Genomic DNA, 20,077 nt, shown 5'->3' with positions numbered 1-20,077 from the left:
GAGGGGTCACTCAATGTTCATACGTTAAGTAGGCAGTAGAGTGCCACACAGCATCTGGGCTCGGGCTCATCTGGCATGCATTTGTCTCTGTGCTTCTTGGATAAGTTAGCTTCTCTCTGTTTCAGGTTGCTCTTCAAAGTGAGGGTAATAACGCTGCAAACCTCATGAAGTAATGAGTTGACTGTGAGCACTGCTTTGTGTTTGGGCATGGTACTACCAGGAAGTGTGTTCAAGTACACTTTTTGTGTTTTTTTTTTCCTGATAGTTTTTTTTTCCTTAATTATTTTAACACAATTGTAGATTCACAGTTATAAAAGTTATGTGGAAATGCTGTTCACTTTACCCAGTTTCTCCCAGTGGTAATATCTTGCAAAACTATAGTACAATATCACAACCAGGATATTGACATTTATATAGTCAGGTTATAGAACATTTTCATCACCACAGGGATCTCTCATGTTGCCTTTTTATGGTCAGGTTCACTTTCCTCCTACCTATCCTCTCCTTAATCCCTGGCAACCACTATTTTGTTCTCCATTTTTGTACTTTTATTTCAATATCAAGTATGTTACATAAAAGTAATAACAGTATGTGACCTTTTGGGATTGGCTGTATTCACTCAGCATAATTCTTTGGAGATTCGTCCAGGTTGTTTCACATGTCAACCTTCTCTTTTATTGCTGCATAGCAATTCTATGGTAAGGATGTACTACAGTTTGTTTAACTATTCAACCAGTTGAAGGGCATCTGGGTGTTTCCAGGTTTTGGCTGTTACAAAGGAAGCTACTATAAACATTTGTGTTCAGATTTTTGTGTGAGTGTAAGTCTTTATATCTCTTGGATTATGCCCTCAGAAATACAATTGCCAGGTTGCATTGCAGTTGCATGATTAATTTTTTAAAGAAAATGCCAAACTTTTTTCTCCACCCCAAGCAACTGTACCATTTTTGTATTCTCGTCAGTATTGTAGGAGTGGTTCAGTTACTCTGCATACTTGTCAGCATGTAGTGTTCTCACTATTTTTATTTTAGCCATTCTGATAACTGGAGTAATGTTGAGTCTCTTTTTGTGTGCTTATTAGGCCTCTGTGTATCTTTCTTTTTGTATCTGTATCTATTGCACTTTTTAAAAATTGAATTTATTGGGGTGACATTGGTTAATAAAATTACGTAGGTTTCAGCTGTACACTTCTGTAACCCATCATCTGTACACTGTAGTGTGTGTTCGCCACCCCATCAGGTCTTCCTTCATCACCATTTATCCCCCCCTTGTCCTCTCCTGCCCCCCCTGTATATTTTCTTAGGTGAAGGAACGGGATTGTGTGTTCTTTTTTCTTTTGTTTATTTTCTAACTGGATTGTGGGTTTTTTTTCAGTTTGGTGTTTTGAATTGTAGACGTCAGTCCTTTGTCAGATTTGCAAAGGTTTGCTCCCATTCTGTAGTATGTCTTTTCATTCTCCCAAAAGGGTTTTTTGCAATGCAAAAGCTTTTAATTCTGATGATGTCTGTATTTAATTTTTCTTTTTATGGATTGTGCTTTCTGGTGTCAAGTCTAAGAACTCTTCACCTAACTTTAGGTCTAGAAGATTTTCTCTTATGATTTTTTTCTAAAGGTTATGGTCTTACATTTTACATTTAAGTCCATGGTGCATTTTGAATTAATTTTGTATAAAGTGTGAGCCTTAGGTTGCAGTTTATTTTTGTCTATAAATGTCTGATTGCTTCAGCACTCATTTTTGAAAAGGCTGTCTTTCCTCCACTGAGTTGCTTTTGCACTTTTATGAAAAATCATTTGAGCATATTTATGTGGGTCTATTTCCAGGTTCTCTGTTGTGTTTTGTTGATCTGTGTTTATATTCTACCAATATTACAGTCTTAATTACTTAATAAGTCTTAAATTGGTCAGGCTAATTCCTCCCACTGTATTTTATTTTTTACCAGTTGGCTTAGACATGTTAATTTCTTTACCTTTCCATATAAATTTTGGAACTCAAATGTGTACAAAAAATATCACTGGGATTTTGATAGGGATTTAATTTTAAACTTGTATGTGAATTTGGTCTTCATTGACACTGGGGGTTGGGTGAGGCTTCATTACTGGGTCATTGGTTGCTTTGGAGGTCTAGGGTCCCAACTTGGCCTTCTGATTCTATCCTGGTGGGGTGTATTGGGGTGCCTCATTATGTACTCATAAGGAAGACATCAGGGCTTCCCACTTGGCCTTTGTGACTTGTCTGGAGGTAGGACTATAGTTTTGTGGAGTTTTTGTATTTTTGTTTTTAATAGAATGGTTATTTTCTAAAAGTTTTCTGCTTTGCTAGGCTGCCCCTTTTCTGGTTCTTTGATAAGAAAACAGGCTTTTGTTGGGGGCTTTTCTTGTCTATATTTGTTGGCACTTCTTGGTTGCTGGTTTCTTTAGCTCTATGTCTTGGAATATGAGGCAACCTCCCCCCCCCCCCCCCAAGGAACTCACCATTGTGGGGTCTTTTTGGATTCCAAGGTTCCTAGCCTGTCTTCCTTTTTGTCTCCACCTTTCAAAGTCTTCGTAAGTTTATTTCATATATAATGTTCCAAGTTTTAGTTTTACTTAGCAGAAGAGATAGGGAAAAGAATGTCTTCTCTTTCTTCCTTGAAGTTGTGTCCACATTTTCTTTTCTTGACTACAAAAATTTTGAACATTCAGGAGAGTAGAATAGGATAGTGAACACCAACATATCTTTTTCCTAGATTTAAGTGTTGTAAATGTTTTTCCGTATGTCTTAATCTAATTTTTTGTTTTAGTAAATTACAGACATAATGACATTTGACCTACAAATATTCAGTATGCATATCCAAAACTATAAGATTTTTAATAATATATAAATAATATATATAAATTCAGTATATAAAATAAGGATTTTAAAACATAAGGATAATACTTTATATTTAATGATATATAGCAGTGATTTGTACTGGTGCACCACAAAGATTTTCAAAACATGTAATATCAGCTCTGGCTGGTATGGCTCAGTTGGTTAGGTGTTGTCCCATTAGGCAGCCGATCATTGTTTTCCTCTCTCTCCCTCTCCCTTCCTCTCTCTCTAAAAATCAATAAAACCTTTAAAAAAACAAACAAATATGCAATACCTGACCAATCAGGGCACTGACCTCATTTCCCTTAGATTGTCCAATTAAAAAGTGACAACTAACACAACAAGAGCCACTCAGTGTGAATGCCTTGTCTTGAACCATAAATCTGTAGGTCATATAATAGAGTTGCATCTTATTGGTCATGTCACATAGGCTTACATCTGATTGGCTAATTCTTGATACCAGAAGTCCTTATATACAAGTGTAGGCACTGATTTTTATTTTTTTTAAAATATATCTTTATTGTTTCAGAGAAAGGAAGGGAGTGGGAGAGAGAGAGATAGAAACATCAATGATGAAAGTCATTGATGGGCTGCCTCCTGCATGCCCCCTACTGGGGATCGAGCTTGCAACCTGGGCATGTACCCTGACAGGGAATCAAACTGTGATTTCCTGGACCCTAGGTCGATGCTCAACAGCTGAGCCACACCCGGCTGGGCTAGGCACTGAATTTTTAAAAAGTCACTTTGGAACCAAAGTGGTAGATAATTACTATTATTATTATCATTATTATTTTTTGTAAATCAATCATAATTATACCTATTTTTTGTCAGATTTAGAATTTTGTAATTAGTTTGTGTGCCATGAGATTAAAAAGGTTGAAAATCATTGATTTATAGTACTATCCTAATATTATCTGATACCCAGTTCGTATTATAACTTCCCTAGTTGTTCCCCAAATGTCTTGCAGCTGGTTGGACAAAGTAAGATCTAAACAAGAACATGAATTGCATTTAGTTGTTAGGCTTTTAAGTCTCCTTTGATCTTGAACAGTTCCTCCTGCTTTTTACTCCATGATATTGATTTGTTGAAGGCATAGTTCCATTTGAACCTTGGAATGTCCCACTATCAATAGGATTTGTCTAATTGTTTCCTTGTGTTTCTTTATCTTTGCATGCTCTGTAAACATGAAGTTAAATCTAAAAGCTTTATTGGATTCAGGTTTAGCAAGGATATTTTATAGGTGATGCTATGTTAAATGGATTTTCTGAGGGACTCATAAGTTTTTATCATTTATAACTTTTTTATATGATGAAGAAGATGCCTTCTGCATCCTGTGATACACTACTGGATGACATAGAAGATATTGTGTCGCAGCAAGATTCAAAGCCACAAGATAGGCATTTTGCAAGAAAGCACATTGTTCCAAAGGTGCGAAGGCGAAACACCCAAAAATATCTGCAAGAGGAAGACAGTCCACCAAGTGATAGGTGAGATTGTTGTTGTTTCTTTAAATTCAGTATCATGCCAGGGGAGAGGCTGGTAATACTGGTCTACCTGATATTCATAATGTCTCTTTTAAAAAAATGTTTGAACTTTTTGAGAGGAAATATGTAGTTATTTTTTTTTTATTTGAATGTTTTTTAATTTAACAAAGTAACTGGTTTTTAAAAAAAAAAAGGTGTCAAATTGCATGTTTCTTGAAGGCAGGGCCTATGACAATATTTGGCATATAGATAGCCAAATACTCTCTTTGATGTTACTGTACCTGGTACGCAATTTTGTGTTACTTCTAAATTAAAATTTTTACTGGAATTTGTGGGTTTTATGAGACAGTGGTTTTTTGGGCATTTGATTTTTCTTAGCAAATTTACAAATATTTATGGTTCATGTACAGGCATTGGACACAAATGAATTATTGTGTTGTTTACATTATTAGGTCTCTGATGAAATTCTAATACAACCTAGCCAGAAATTATTATGCAGTTGTATAGTTTTAATATGCCTATATTTATTTATTTAATAATTTGTTGGAAGTTTCAGTATACTTGATTATTTTGTTTGGAACATTAAGCTTTTAAAATCTATGGACTTAAAATTTGCTTCTATTTTTAAAATGACTGAAGTTTATCAAATTTTTCCTGAACATGTCCTTAAGGTAATTTCTGTTTAATTACAAGTTATTAGGGCAATCCAAGTTGAAAGCCCTTTTGTCCCCCTAAAACTATTACATTTTTGAACTCTATTTTTATATATGAAGTACTTTTAATGAATAGCTTATGAGTGGTTTGCAGTGAGTGTATTTTTTTTTTTTTTTTGCATAATATGCCCAGAAATCCTCTAGTGCTTTTTATTTTAAAAATCCTTTAATGAGACTTACTTTTTTCTTTTATTGATTGTTTAATAGCACTATTCCAGGCATACAGAAAATATGGATACGAACATGGGGTTGTTCTCATAATAATTCGGATGGAGAATATATGGCTGGACAACTAGCTGCTTATGGATATAAAATTACAGGTAATGAGATCTGTAGTATATTTTATTGATTAAATTTTTCAGGGATATTTTAGCATAACTTAATGATTTTAATGCAAAACAAAAAGATAACTATTATACATTGCCTACATAACTATGGATTTCATATTTTAAAAATCTTTAAAAACTATTTTGAAATAAGTTTTGACTTACAGAAAAGTAGTAAAAGTATAGAGTTTGCATATCCCTTTACCCATCTTCCTCTAATGTTAACATCTTACATAATTAGAGTATAATTAATAAGCCAGGAAATGAACATTAGTGCAGTACTGTTATCGAAACTATAGGCATGTTTTGACTTTTGCCAGTTTTCCCATTTATGTTCTTTTTCTCTTCCAGGATCCACTCTAGGCTCTCACCTTCCATTTATTTGTAATGTCTCTTTAGTCTCCTCCAATCTGTGACAGTTCCTCAGCTGCTTCTTGTCTTTTTTGACCTTGAACTTCTGAAGAAAACCGATTAGTTATTTTGTAGCATGTCCCTGAACTTGGTTTGTCTGATGTGTGCATTTTTTGGCAAGAGTACAGAAGTGATAGTCTCTCCTTCTCAGTGCATCGTATCAGATGGTTCATGATGTCAGTATCTCTTATCACTAGTGCACTAACCGTTGTCTGCTAGATTTCTCCACAGTAAAGTTAATATTTTTCTCATTGTAATGAATAAATATCCTGTTTCTCCTCAACCTTTTTGTCTACTAATTCTAGTATCTGTCAGTGGATCTTGTCTGCAACAGTTATTACTGCATTATTTGCTTAATGGTGATTTTCTGTTTTCTTCTTTCATCTACATTTATTAATTGCAATTCTTGGGTAAGGAAGAGCTTATGTCAGTATGAACTCATGGAGTTTTTTTTTTTATTCTGTGAGATGTAGTGTGGCACATCATTATTTATCTTGCTGCTCATTGTTCCAACTTTGGCCATAGGACCTCGTTCAGGCTGACTCCTGCGTCTTCTCAACATGTCCCCCATTCTTTTTGTTTTTATTTTTTTAATCCTCACCCAAGGATATTTTTTCCATTACTTTTCAGAGAGAGTGGAAAGGAGAGAGAGAGAGGGAGAGGGAGAGAAAGAGAAAGAAACATTGATGTGAGAGAGACACATGGATTGGTTGCCTCCCGCATGAGCCCCAACCAGGGCTGGGGATTGAGCCTGCAACTGAGGTATGTGCCCTTGGCTGCAGTCGAACCCAGTACCCTTCAGTCTGCAGTCTTACGCTCTAACCACTGAGTCAAACCGGCTTGGGCCCCCTCCCCCATTCTTTATTGAGCATTTTCTTATTTTCGGGCACCTCAAGATGTTTTAGTATCATACTTTCCCTTCCCAGCCTTGGATGCAACCACTTTTCCAAGGAGCCCTGGTCCCTTTCTTTAGGAGAATGGTGTTTAGAAGTAGATTGCCACTGTGAAGTGTCAGTGCTTCTAGGTCCTGTCCTGGGACTGAGCTAGGAAATATGTTTATTAGCGGCACATGCACACCTCTATATCTGTTACTGTATCTATCTGCATGTATATTAAATGGCACCGTAATTTGAATTATCTGTGACAGGCACTGACCCAGTGCTTGCTTAATTCTCGTGATATGAGGAAATATTGGCATTCCTACTTGAGAATGGAGAGGTTTTGTCTTATCTTAAGTCATACAGGCAATGAATTCTCTGTCATTCCATTATTTTATACCTCACAGTTGCCTTTGCATGTATAATGGGCAAGTTCTAGCTTCAAGATAGCATGTGAGGATTGGGGAGGACTGGAAACTTGCTCCTTTCATAGCATTGTTTTTTTCATTAACTAAATTACCATATGTTATGTTTTTGGTAACTTACTCTTTAGACAGCAAAATTGGTCTCTAAAAAAATTTTACCATTTAAGTTATTGATTTTAGAGAGGGAGGGAGAGAGAGAGAAACATCGATTTGTTGTACCACTTATTGATGCATTCATTGGTTGATTCTTGTATGTTGCCCTAACTGAGGACTGAACCTACAATCTTGGTGTATCAGAATGGTACTCAACTGAGCTACTATGCCAGGGCACAAAATTGGTCTTAATACTTTTGTTTTTTAGGCAAAATACTTAAAATATGGTTTTAGAATTACTTCTCTGTGTTCATTAGTAATTTTTAGTATAATTTAGCTTGAGCTTGCCTTAACACATTCTGATGGTGCTAGTTTGAATATTAAGAAAATAGTCTTTAAGATAATTCCCTAAAACATTAAAAAATCAGAGCTTGACTTTTCCTAGGTAATATTAATTATCTAATACTTTTTAATTTAAATTTTACTTCTTTAACAGTTTGTGTTTGGTCTCATAGCACTACTCTTCTATGTAAAATAACAGTCCTGATGTGTTTGCACAAGAATATTAAGCTTTGTTATATAACCTAATTTTGGCTTCCTGCTTGGAAATAGTAGAAAGGGAGAATTAAGGAAGCACTCACTTGAATGTAAAATTAATTTTTCTTATTAATGTATATTACTTTTATAAACTTGCATTACCTGTATGTATGTGTATTAGTTTTATATACTGTTGATTGTCCCCACTTTAGAAATGCATAGTCAGTTTTTAACTTTTAATTCTAGTCTGGCTTGCATGCAGCAGACTGTAGGACTGCTTTTCTCACTTGTTTAGATGTAAGCCCAGGAAATATGAACAATATTACCTCTGTAAAACATTTAAGGAGGAACTCTCTACTGATTTCATATTTAGATTCAGTATAAAATGCAAATGATTTCTGGGTTACCTATACCAGTAGTCTCTTTCATTAGTGTGGAATAGTGGGAGTTAATAAAAATGTTATTGCTTAACAATTTATAGTGTTTTATTTATCAAGTATAGACCTAAAATATTTTCATTTAACTGTGTAAGTGATTAAAATAGGTATAATATATAGATTATGTGTAATGGACACAGAGATTATTGAAAACAGTATACAGAGAAATTCCAAATTAGCTCTCAATTACCAATAGTAGGTATTTTTACTATTTAGAGAAGAAAGAGATTATGTGGGTATATACTTGAAATTGCTGCTTTTAACTATGTGATACCAGGAATATAATTATCCTGTAGTAAAACTTCTCAGAGACTTACTCAGTAAGGGTTTGTTAGGGCTTGTTCACTGTCTCTTTCAAACCCTTTTTATTTTGAGGAAAAAGGTGGTTCATAACTTATACAGTAGTGCCTGCTTGCCTCTCATTTCCAAGAATGAAACCTACTATTTCTGTACTAAAGGGGTCCGTTCATCTGTGCACATCAAAGCCCAATCAGACATGAGCAGGAGTGTGCAGCAAAGAAAGTAGAGATTTATTAGTTGAGGAAGTGGTGCCAAGCCCGGAGTCACAGGTAAGCTAGTGCAAAAGACCTAGCTCCCTGATGGCTTCCAGGGGATGGGTTTTATAGGGGGAAAATCATTAATCATGGTGGCTAAAGGAGTTGGGGTCTTGGGCTCTACTGATTGATTGGGGCGAGGGTAGGGAGTAGTTGATCATTGTATCAGATCCTGAGATCCGCCATGGCATTGTTCTGTCTGGTTTCCTGAGGGTGTGGTCTGTAGTACCCTCCTGCTTTCTTTGTCCAGGAATTGAAACAACTGAAGTCAAGATGTTATCTTTAGCTTGACCAAGACTCTGTTTCTGTAGTCAACTGACCAGAGGCTTTGTTCTTAAGACAGTTTGATATTGACCAAAACCCCATTGTTCTGAGGGCTCAGTGATGGGAGTGGACATCCTAGGGAGAAATGAGTCAGGGTGCTGGATGAGGCCAGTTTGAATCAAAAGGAAAGAGGAGAAAAGGTCATTTAAAGAAATGAAGTTTCTGCACAGTTACACTACTGAGAAATGATATCTTTTCCTTAAACTCAGAACAGTTAATTGTATCATGGATACATGCTTGCATGATGCAATTAAATTAGTATCATGGAAAACAATTAAACTGACCCTGTAGGTACAGTGTTTCAGTGTAAGAAACATTCATACTTGTAGAGAATGTTTATGAGTTTATTTGAGTCAAACTGACAATTGCCAGGAAGCAAAATCTTAATGGATTGAGATACTGCTCCAGAGAATGGAATTTTTGCATCTTATTTTATACATTACAATAAAAAGAGAAGACATAAGTTGGTTACATGTAATCCATTGGTGATAGTTTAGTGAGGTGGGAGAAAGCAAAGCAGGGAAACCTCTGGGATTGGATGAAAAGCAAAATGATAGACATATTTCTTTTACATAGGTGGGTCCAGGGTAGTTAATAGTCAATGATTAACTGAATAAGTGAGGGGATCTGTGGTCTCTGCTCTGGTGCGGTACCTTGTGCTTTGAGGGGTTGGAAAAAAAATTCCTCTGCCATTCCAAAGGTACGTTATCGTAGATAAAAAGACAACAGACAGGCTCAATTAAGGTGAAAATTGACCTTTGCCAGGGAAGAATCTAGCCTAGGGCATGACTGCCTACCATAAACTGCTTTTAGTTAAAAGTTTTAATTTTAGACCGCCCTTTGTGGTTATTTTAGGTCTGAGTTTGTAAGGCTGCCATGCAGGCCTCCCCTGAGCTTCTCAGGTTTAGTATGTGGCCTCTTTTCATCCACAAGTGGCTTTTAAAAGAAATAGGTTTTATTTATTTATTTATTTATTTATTTATTTATTTATTTATTTTTAATTTTTATTTTAAATCCTCACCTGAGGATATGTTTTGTTTTTTCCCCCTCATTGATTTTAGAGAGAGGAAGGGAGTGGGAGAGGAAGATAGAGAAACCTCCCTTATGCACCTTAACTGGGGATTGAACCCGCAACTTGGATATGTGCCTTGACTGGAAATTGAATCCACAGCCTTTCAGTGTATGCAACAATGCTTGAACCAATTGAGCCACCTCGCCAGGGCTAAAGAAATATGTTTAAAATGCATACATTCCACGAGTGTGTTCTTCAAGTAAGCAATTTTTGTAGATTAACCCCCCCCCCCCCCGTAATGCTGACTTTAATTATTGTTTTTGGATTATCTCTTTTGGAGATGTTGGTAAATCATTTTTGGTGTCCTTATTGGTGGCATATTTTCATATCTTGAGAATACATTTAGTATTAGAATGGTCACAGGTGATTTGATGCCAAATCTGATGAGTAAAGTATGTGATATGATATTGAACAGTGAATGTTTTAGTTAAACATAAGGCATTTTTGTTCATCTTAATGATTCTGAAAACTGTTCTAAAAGAGTTTCAAAAATTGTTTATTGCAGTGACTCTTCTACTTTTACTTTTTTAACAGTGAAATGCTTCCCCTTTCTGTTGGCCTTCAGGCTAATAGCTCCTGCTGCAAATATGAGAATTAACTAGAGGAATTCTGCGTGAGGCTTGAGTTTTTGCAAGAGCAGCCCCTTGCCATAGGGTACTCCCTCCACTGCCCCGTAGGAAATATGTACAGAATAATGACTCTTTATGAAAGACCTGCAGGAGTCTCAGGACCAACTCAGATTAGTGGGCATTAAGGACCGTCCAAGAACAAAGGGATTCAGAAATTTTGTGCTTTTCTTTGGATCCCTTTTTGGTGGCTAGCTGTCTTTAGCCTCCACCCACATTTTGCCTCACCTATCCTTTCTTTCCTTCACCATATGTATAAGAGTCAGAATTTTGAGCTCTCAAGATTTAAGAATTAGTTGTCCCATCTTCTTGAGCTAAGCCTTCTGGATCAATAAACCTTTTCTTACTCCAACACTGATCTGTTGAATGTTCGCTTTTCTTTTGGAGCATTGGCTACAAACCTTGTACCTGCAGCGCTTTTTGGGTCTCTTCAGAACCTCACAACTCTTACACAATTTCGGCAAAGAACTCCAAACCGTTGCCTAGCCCAATAAATAAGGTATGGTCTCCCAAAGTGACTGCTTTAGGAACAGCCCTCATTTAGATAGAGATTTGCTAGATATATGTTAGAGATATATCAGGGGGAGAGAGAGGAGAAGGAGAGAGAGGGAGATAGATAATGTTGGAAAGAGAGATGTTTAGTTTTGTAGTCATGTCTGCTTGTGAATGAAGATAGGATGTGTTTTTTGGTTAGTGGAAAGAAATTCTTCACAAGACTGTCAACTGAGGCTCTAGTTCATAAACACATGAGAATAATGTGTGTTATATTATATATGAAATATTTGTGATAAGCTTACCTGAGAATAGTTTATTCATTCAGCAAATGTTCTCTGCACATGATATGTGTTGCAGGGTTTAGTGCTGGGAAATGTGAAGACGTGAACATGAACTAGACATGAGTTCCAGCAGATGAGAAGTTTATTGTTTTCGGCAAAGAAAAAGCCTTCATATTGTATGTTATATCTTAGCAGTTATTTTAGTAAATGGTCAAGCTTTAATGCAGTGTTCCTTTGTTTTTTATAATACAGGGAGATATGCCCTGCTTAATTTAAGAGCATTTCCAGTTTATATTTTAGAAATGCTTGGTGATGTTAAGTCAGATGATAACATCTTATGTTTGAATTAAGATCTGGAAACAGCTCAGATGTCCATCAGAAGATGAGTGGATAAAAAAGCTGTTGTACATTTACACCATGGAATACTATGTAGCTGTAAGAAAGAAGGTTCTCTTACTCTTTGAGACAGCATGGATGGAACTGGAGAGTATTATGCTAAGCGAAATAAACATGTCAGAGAAAGACAAGTATTACATGATCTCACTCATATATGGAATATAATGAACAAAATAAACTGATGAACAAAACAGATCCAGAGACATTGAAACATGCAACAGACTGACATATTTCAGAGGGAAGGCAGGGAGGGCAGGAAGAGATTAATCAAAGAACTTACATGCATAGCTCATGGACAAACAATAGTATGGGGAAGGCCTAGGGAGGGGGCGGGAGCGCGGAGGAGGGGGCCAGTGGGGAAAAAAGGGGACATCTGTAATACTTTCAACAGTAAAGATTAAACCTATTAAAAATAAATATAATTACTAATAAAAGAAAATTAATATCTCTTTGTAGAAACAAACACTAGTTTATTTGGTATAGGAGATAGTATTATAATTGGGTGCCTGTAGTGTAAGCATATTTTCCGGACCTGGCCATTTAATTTGAGGTTGTTTTAAATTTTAAGACTGAGGTCAGTGGGATATATTAGATTAATAATATGGCCCGGCTGGGCGTGGCTCAGTGGTTGAGCGTCGACCTAGGATCCAGGCAGTCGGGGTTTGATTCCCGGTCAGGGCACATGCCCGGGTTGCGGGCTAGACAGCTGATCAATGACTCTCTCATCATTGATGTTTCTATCTCTCTCTCTCCCTCTCCTGTCCTCTCTCTGAAATCAATAAAGATATATTTAAAAAATAAATAAATAGATTAATAATATGGAAGTGTTTGCGTAAGAAATACATTCAAGGACCACATGTGTGGTCAGTAGAATTTTAAGAACATTAAAGTTACACTTTTGTGTTTGGACTTGGATTTTTGGAAGTTACACTTGTACATAGTTAAAGTATGAGTGCACATAAAATTCCTTAAAGAAAAAAAAAAAGAACAGTGCCTGCTTTTTTATCTCAGTTTTAAGAACTGGTGACCATGACATTACACATTAATATCTTGAGTTTATCTTTATAATAAAATATATTAAGATAAGGAGTAGATTAATACTGTGGGAAGCTGAAAAGGTAGTAGACTTCATCTTTTTCAAAATGCAACTAAATGAAAAACGTATGGTATGTTTTGCTTCTCTTAGGTGACATACTATTTTGTGCAGGCTAGTTCTACATTATTGCAAGTATCAAGTGAAATAACTTTGGCATGAAGTTTCTGCGTATTTTAAGACAAAGTGATTGGGACTGGGAAAAGGAAGACACATGACCTATGCAGTGTAACCCAACTAATGTGTACTGAAACTGACCTTGAGATGAACCTGTTGTCTGTCACCACAGCCTTTGCTTTGCACTATGCTCTGTAGTCTTTCAAAGTTGATACTTTAAAGCCATTTCAGTTAGAAAATGAATATGAATGGCTTTTATTAGAGTGTTTTGTTTTTTGGTTTTTTTGCTGCCCATCATTTTGAAATTTTTTCTCTTTTAGAAGTCATTTATATATGACCCTTATTAGATGTCCCCCCTCCCTCTTTTTTGGAGAGAAGAGAGAAGACGATATGTACCACTGGACTCCGTACCCACAGGAACATGCTCAGTTTATTAATTTCAGCACTGAGTTAGGGATTGGAAGTAAGCTGTTTCTTTTGTTACAGAGAGCAGTGTCAGCTGAGAGCTACCTGGTCCATTCTCAACTCCTTAATTCTAAATGTAAGATGCTTTCCCAGTGGAACATAAATATATCATCATCTTGATTTTTGTATTCTTGGATCTCTAGTGGAAATCAATGAGCAAATCATCCACTATCTTAGTTCAGGGCTCTTAACTTTCCTTCTGCATGTACCTCTTTAATCTAATCTTGTTTTTTTCTCCATCACTGCTATTACATATGTAGTATCTTAACAGTTTGCAAAACATGTTCATATTTATTGCTAAATTCATATAGCTTGTATCTGCAGATAAAGACCTTACAAGGACTCTGTTAACCTAGGCTTTTAAAAAATTATTAAAAATATACTGATGTTTAGATTTCTGACTTAAATTATATGTATTAGTAATAAGTATTTATGAGATGTTTAGTTGTGTGCTGAATAGAACATTTTTCTTAATGTAACCCAGAGTTTCCTTGCAGAAATTCTTTCTTCTGTAGCCAAAAGTGATGCCTTTTATCTGAAGGTTCTGAAGTCCGCTTGAATCATAGTGAAAAATACATTCTGTTTTCATCATTTGCAGTGTCTATAATGCAAGTGGTGACCATCAGCTTATAAAGTTGAATCTTAGCATTTCTAAAGCTCAGAAGTTAAACAGAGAAAGGCTATATAAAGAGAAACAAAGCCTTTTGTATACATTAAAATAGCAACAATATCTGTTGATCTGTAAAATGCCCTCATGTGGGCATTTCAGACTAATTTTATAAGCTTTTACTATCTGTATATATCCTAGGTGCTGGAAAAATATAGTCTTAAGATAATTAAAATTACTGCTTAACCTGCCAGTATTTCACTTTCACCTTTCCTTCGTGGTTATTAATAACCCTTCTTGGTTATTAGTTTATTTGCATGAACTACTAAGAATATTCTTCACAAGTCTTAATTTTTTTGGTTATTTTTGCCACTGTTATTTTACATAGAAAGTTGAGGATTTTATTAAAATCCGGCTTTGTGTGAGGATCTGACAGCGCAGTGGTAGTAGAAGTAGACATTTTTCAGGGTGTGGCTTTCCAAAAAGAGTAGTGTAGCAATTGTGGCAGGGAGGACAGTGGTTATTGGATCACTGAGCTGTATTCTTTCTATGAAGTCTCTTCAAGAAACTCAACTTTCAAGAATAGAAGTCTTAAAGAGGTTTGGTAGTTTCCTTTTATCTCCTCAGACAACAAATGCAGAACAACTCACAGTGTTAGAATTGGATGAGAGAAAATAATTTAGAGATATTTAAATGTAAATGAGACCTCTGAGCACCTTGCATTGCAGTATGTATGATAAATAACTAGGTTGGAACAGTAAATGTTAAAATATGAGCCAGACAGCTTTTTTTGGCCCAGACCTTGTGTTATGGGTATGTGCAGTTTTGGAATCCTATACTAGGAATTAATGGAGGGGCTAGCCTGAGCTGGGAAAAATTCTTTTGTGATCTCAGAAGGAGTTGAGTAAAAATTTCCTCTTCACATTTCCCTTTGTTGTGGAAAGTAGATTGGGAATGGTGACAAAGTAAAAGATGCATTCACCGGAGTTGTGGAAGGTGAGCAGCAATTGAAGGGGGGTAAGATACGATTTTTAAAGTGGAAATTGCAGAGCACAGACTTGATTTCCTAAATAAAACCAAAGACTGAAATGAAAGTCAATATAAGATAATTAGTGTGTGTGCATGTGTGCGTGTGTGTGTTAATGAAAGACCCATCATTTGGCCCGGCCTGCATGGCTCAGTGATTGAGTGTTGGCCTATGAACCAGGAGGTCACGGTTTAATTCCCGGTCTGGCCACATGCCTGAGTTGTGGGTTTGATCCCCAGTAGGGGGCATGCAGGAGGCAGTCGATCAGTGACTCTCTTTCATCATTGATGTTTCTCTCCCTTTCCCTTCCTCTCTGAAATATAAAAAATAAAAAGACTCCATCATTTGGAAGGATGTGGACAAATGAAACTGAAAAATGATTTACATATAATTGGGTCTTAAAAATGCTCCTATTTGGAAGGCCATTTGATACATATAATTGAGTGCCGTATGTTATTTGTAACTTTCTGGAAAACTTATCACTGTTACTTTTGTGGCCTCAGGGATAAATATACCTTGTAGAAGTATAATAACTGGTTTGTCACCTGAAAATGGAGCTGAATATTGAATATGTACATTTGTTAAGGAAAGCAATGTAGTAAATATATTGCATAGCTTAATTGGCATATTGTGATCAGTGTTTTTTCTATATTTTAGAAAATTTTAAACAACTTTATTGAAGCATAATTTACATTATATTTAATCACAAAACTCATTTTTCCTATGGTCTTAAAAGGAGATTGTCTTTCTTTTAAAATGAGTTCAAGATGACTGAGAAATGGGGAAAAATTGCTTTTCATTACATAAGGAATTATATGCCTTATAATAAACTGAAAAAAACTGTTCAAGTTACTAAAATGTAAATTATGTATGCTAAATATTTTATTTAAATTTTGCAGTTTTATAAAATGTAACATTTCAAAAAGATGTTTTAATATATTTTAGAAAGGTGTGGGGACTCTTCATTAATGTGATAAATAGGATACATACTGATTTCTCTGATCTCTACTTTCTGGTTTTTCTACTTTAAATAGAGCATGGAAATACATAGTTTCTGTTATTTTTCATCTTGTTGGTCCAGGAATCTCCTCTTGTCGTGAGATGAAGCACAAAACTATATGTTTGAACCAACACTCAAACTAAGTGCACTAGTTTTGATTTTTTACTAAATATCTTCTCCTATTTGGTTGGTTGCCTTTTTATTTTGTTGGTTTCTTTTGCTGTGCAACTTTTTAGTGCCATTCACTTATTTTTGCCTTCACTTCCCTTGCCTTTGGGGTCAAATTCTTAAAATCTTCTCTAAGACCAAAGTCCGTAAGTTTAGTACTTGTGTTCTCTTCTATGTAATTATTGTTTCAGATCTTATATTTAGATCTTTGATCCATTTTGCATTAATTTTTATACGTGGGGACAAATGATTGGATAAAGAGGATGTGATATACCCCACTGTCAGCATTGGACAGATCATCAAGACAAAAATCAACAGGGAAACGCAGACCTGAAAAGAGGATGTGATACATATATAATGGAATACTACTCAGCCGTAAGAAAGGATGAGATACTGCCATCTGTGGCAACATGGATGGACTTTAGAATATTATGCTAAGCTAAATAAAGTCAGAAAAAGTAAAGAACTATATAATTTCACTCATATGTGGGATATAAAACAAACTCATAGACACAGACAACAGTATGGTTTATCAGAGGGACGGGGCGGGGGTAGTAAAGGGTACAGAGGGCCAATACAAGGTGATGGAAGATGATTTGACTTTGGGTGTTAGGAACACAATGCAGTTACATATCAGGTATCATAGAAAGGTACACTTGAAACCTATATAACCCTCTTAACCAATGTAACCCCAATAAATTTAATAAATAAAAATAAAGAAATAAACATGGCAAGATGATAAATTGCCATGAAAGCTTTACTTAAAAATCTATTTTTTTCATTGTTATATTTGATGTTAGGGATAAACACTTTTTTGAGATGTTGACACTTAACTGTATAAAATAGTGTTGGTTCTTTCTGGTGGTAAAATTTTAGTGGGTTTGGAGTAAAGAAATGATGTATTTTTAGCTCTTGGACAATAGATGGCAGTATTTTATTACATGATCACTGCAGCTATACTATAGATGAAAAGTGAATTTCGTGGTACAAAAAGTCTTCTGATAAAATTATTTGATGTTAAATTAGCACTTTATTTTTTATTTATTGCTTTTGAAACTTTTTAATAGTATTTATATAAGAATTGAACAAATAGATCCTTTGAGAGGCAGCATGATCCTGTGCAGATATCAGCCTGCAATATGTATGTTGGAGACCAGATAGGAAATTCAGTCACTGACTTACTTCTTGACATCTTTGTTGCTCTGTTGCCCTCACTGTGCTTGTCCTAGAATGTGGTCCTTGTCCTCTTGCCCATATGAGGCGAATGAGGTGGGAGTTTTTGACCCTAAGGACAAACATTTGTTACCTTTACCATTACTTTGCTTTCACATTTAACTAAAAACCTAATGTATGTTAGGTTAAAGAGGCTTAATATTAAGTAGATGGGGTAAACTACAGCCTTTTAAAGTATCCCACCCATTTCTACTTTGCCAACAAGAGCTGATGGTTGACTTAAGGGGACCTGATTTGAATGTCCAGGCATTTTCAGAGACTTTCCTTTTGGTCCTTCCTTCAGTGTAGCTTGATGATTCTCAAAGAGTTCCAAAGAATTTTTGTGTAGTATTATAAACAGATTCATGTATAACACATATATAGGTAATTTAAAGGCTTTTTTTTTTTTTTTTTAGGTAATTGTGCCTACACATTAAATCACCTAATCTGATTATTTTAGATCAGGGGTAGGGAACCTTTTTTCTGCTAAGAGCCATTTGGATATTTATAATATCATTCGAGGGCCATACAAAGTTATCAACTTAAAAATTAGCTATGAAAAAAGCTCCTAGATTCATTGAATTTTGAGTCCTTCCTGAGGTTGCCTTGGCTGGGCCAGACCAAATGATTTTGCGTGCCCTATATTGGATGTTCCCCACCCCTCTTTTAGATCCTAACTCCTTGTATACACTGCACTTCTGCTTACACTGCTGCCATTCAGCTTATTTCCCCTGACTTAGAGACACAGAGAGAATGGTTCCCTAGCTAGTTCCTATCTTAGAGTAATTTATCTGTTTTACACGATTTCTCCCAAGGCATGTGACTTCCTTCTACCTTAGTCATCTTTACCTTTGACATCTCAGAGGAAGTGTTGATTAGTGATGAACAGGCTGTAGTCAGCTATTAATATTAACAGACTATAAAACCAGCTATTGGATTAGCTATATGACCATGGGCAAATGACAGTATCTCTGTGCTTCAGTATCTTCAGTTATTTAATGAAGATGACAGTAGCAGTCCTTTCTAAAGATTAAATGTTAGTGCATGGGAAGTGTTCAGTGTGTGTTTGTTAATTTCATTACCATCATTAAACATAGTACCAGGCACAAAATAGGAACTGGGGGTTTTGTGTGTGTGCATGAGTGGAGAACTAAAAACAATGTTTTGATTATACTGTTTTGAAGTAACTTCATTCTTCTTATCTTTAAGCAGAATAAAAAAAAGTATATTCTAAAGGTTAAATAAATGTGGTGTGTATGTCTGTGCATGTGTGAATCCCTCGAGTTTTCAGTTCAGTAGAATCCCATTTAGATGGCTGTCAAGTCCAGTCTCAATAGTCTTGACATGTCTTGGATACGATCTTCATACTATCACTTTTCCTGAGATGGGCACTACAAATTATATTGAATCAGAAATCTAATTTAATCCATTCTTATTAAATTGGAAGAAGTAATTGCTTTCAATTTAATGGGATTGAATTCAGCATTAGAAATTTTGATGTTCCTTCAAACTTAATAAAATTTGGTTATATATATTTCCATGTGTTTGTGTACTTGCAGAGAGAAGTGATCTTGGATTATGACTTGTATTGAAATGTTGAGTTGTTTGCAGCAATGGCTAAGGGAGCATGGTGTAAGGGTGACAATGAGGATGGCACTTTCTCAGTCTTTTCCCCCTTTCTACTCAGGGAATAAAGCAGAGAGAAATAAAACTAAGGGTCTTCAAAATGGGATGTTTTTCATCCATTCAGAAATCGGGGAAGGAAAATAAGATCTGTAGAGAAGATCTGGAATGCTGTTTATTCTTGAGAGTTAGCACCCAGCCCTCCTAATGATGAGAAAGGAGCTGTGGGTGAAACAAAATCCTTTAAAAATATCTTCTTAGCCTTATATTGAACCTTTCCCACTAAATCATTTTTTAGAAAGAGCTCTTTACCAATTTTCTTGTTTTAAACTGTGCTTTTTCTTGAATATGTTATGAACAAGAGGTGAGACTAATTAATGACCTAAATATGTTTCTGAGTTAATGTCTAATTACTGCATTTGATCATGGAGTTCTGTTTCACAGAAGGTGTAGTGCTGTGGCCATCCCTCTAGCTTACTCTTTGCTTTCACTCTTTTAGTGTTCACTAACCATTTTAGTTATCATAGTAGCTATTGTCTTCTTTCTTTTTAATTGAATTTATATGTAATTTAAGATGGAATCATTACTTATTAATTGTGATTTTGAAATCTGCTCTAAAGAACTACTTGATGACTGCAATTTGAGTAAAATTTATAGCAACAAGTGAATCAAGGATAAAGATCATCAAGAGTGTTTTCTTCTTTCCATGTGGGAGCTGAATTGTTAGCTAGCTTATAAAAATAAAGGAACTGTGAGTGTTCTAGCATAAATATGTTATGGTCTAATAAAACCAGGAAATCACTGACAGATGTAAAAGTGACAGACATTGAAAATGGTATACAGACATCTGAATATAAGATC

At 35.5% G+C, this 20,077-nt stretch overlaps 1 protein-coding gene across 5 annotated transcripts in view; it reads left to right on the top strand.

Moving 5' to 3' along the window:
* CDKAL1 (CDKAL1 threonylcarbamoyladenosine tRNA methylthiotransferase) overlaps window positions 1-20,077 on the top strand; it is a gene marked incomplete at its 5' end in the record, with an annotated part of 552,436 nt that overhangs the window by 7,890 nt on the left and 524,469 nt on the right. For 2 of the 5 annotated variants that reach the window (XM_081143988.1, XM_081143989.1), the window contains 2 exons: window positions 4,167-4,339; window positions 5,257-5,369. In XM_081143988.1, the coding sequence (XP_081000114.1) occupies window positions 4,170-4,339; window positions 5,257-5,369 (283 nt within the window). Of the gene's footprint in view, window positions 1-4,160; window positions 4,340-5,256; window positions 5,370-20,077 lie in introns of those variants that run through there. The other 3 variants (XM_081143990.1, XM_081143991.1, XM_081143987.1) reach the window with 2 other exon arrangements.

The sequence above is a fragment of the Miniopterus schreibersii genome (genome assembly GCF_964146895.1).
Source record: "Miniopterus schreibersii genome assembly, chromosome: 8".
In the NCBI taxonomy this organism is placed as follows: domain Eukaryota; kingdom Metazoa; phylum Chordata; class Mammalia; order Chiroptera; family Miniopteridae; genus Miniopterus; species Miniopterus schreibersii.
This window is presented reverse-complemented; position numbering and strand designations above follow the sequence as displayed.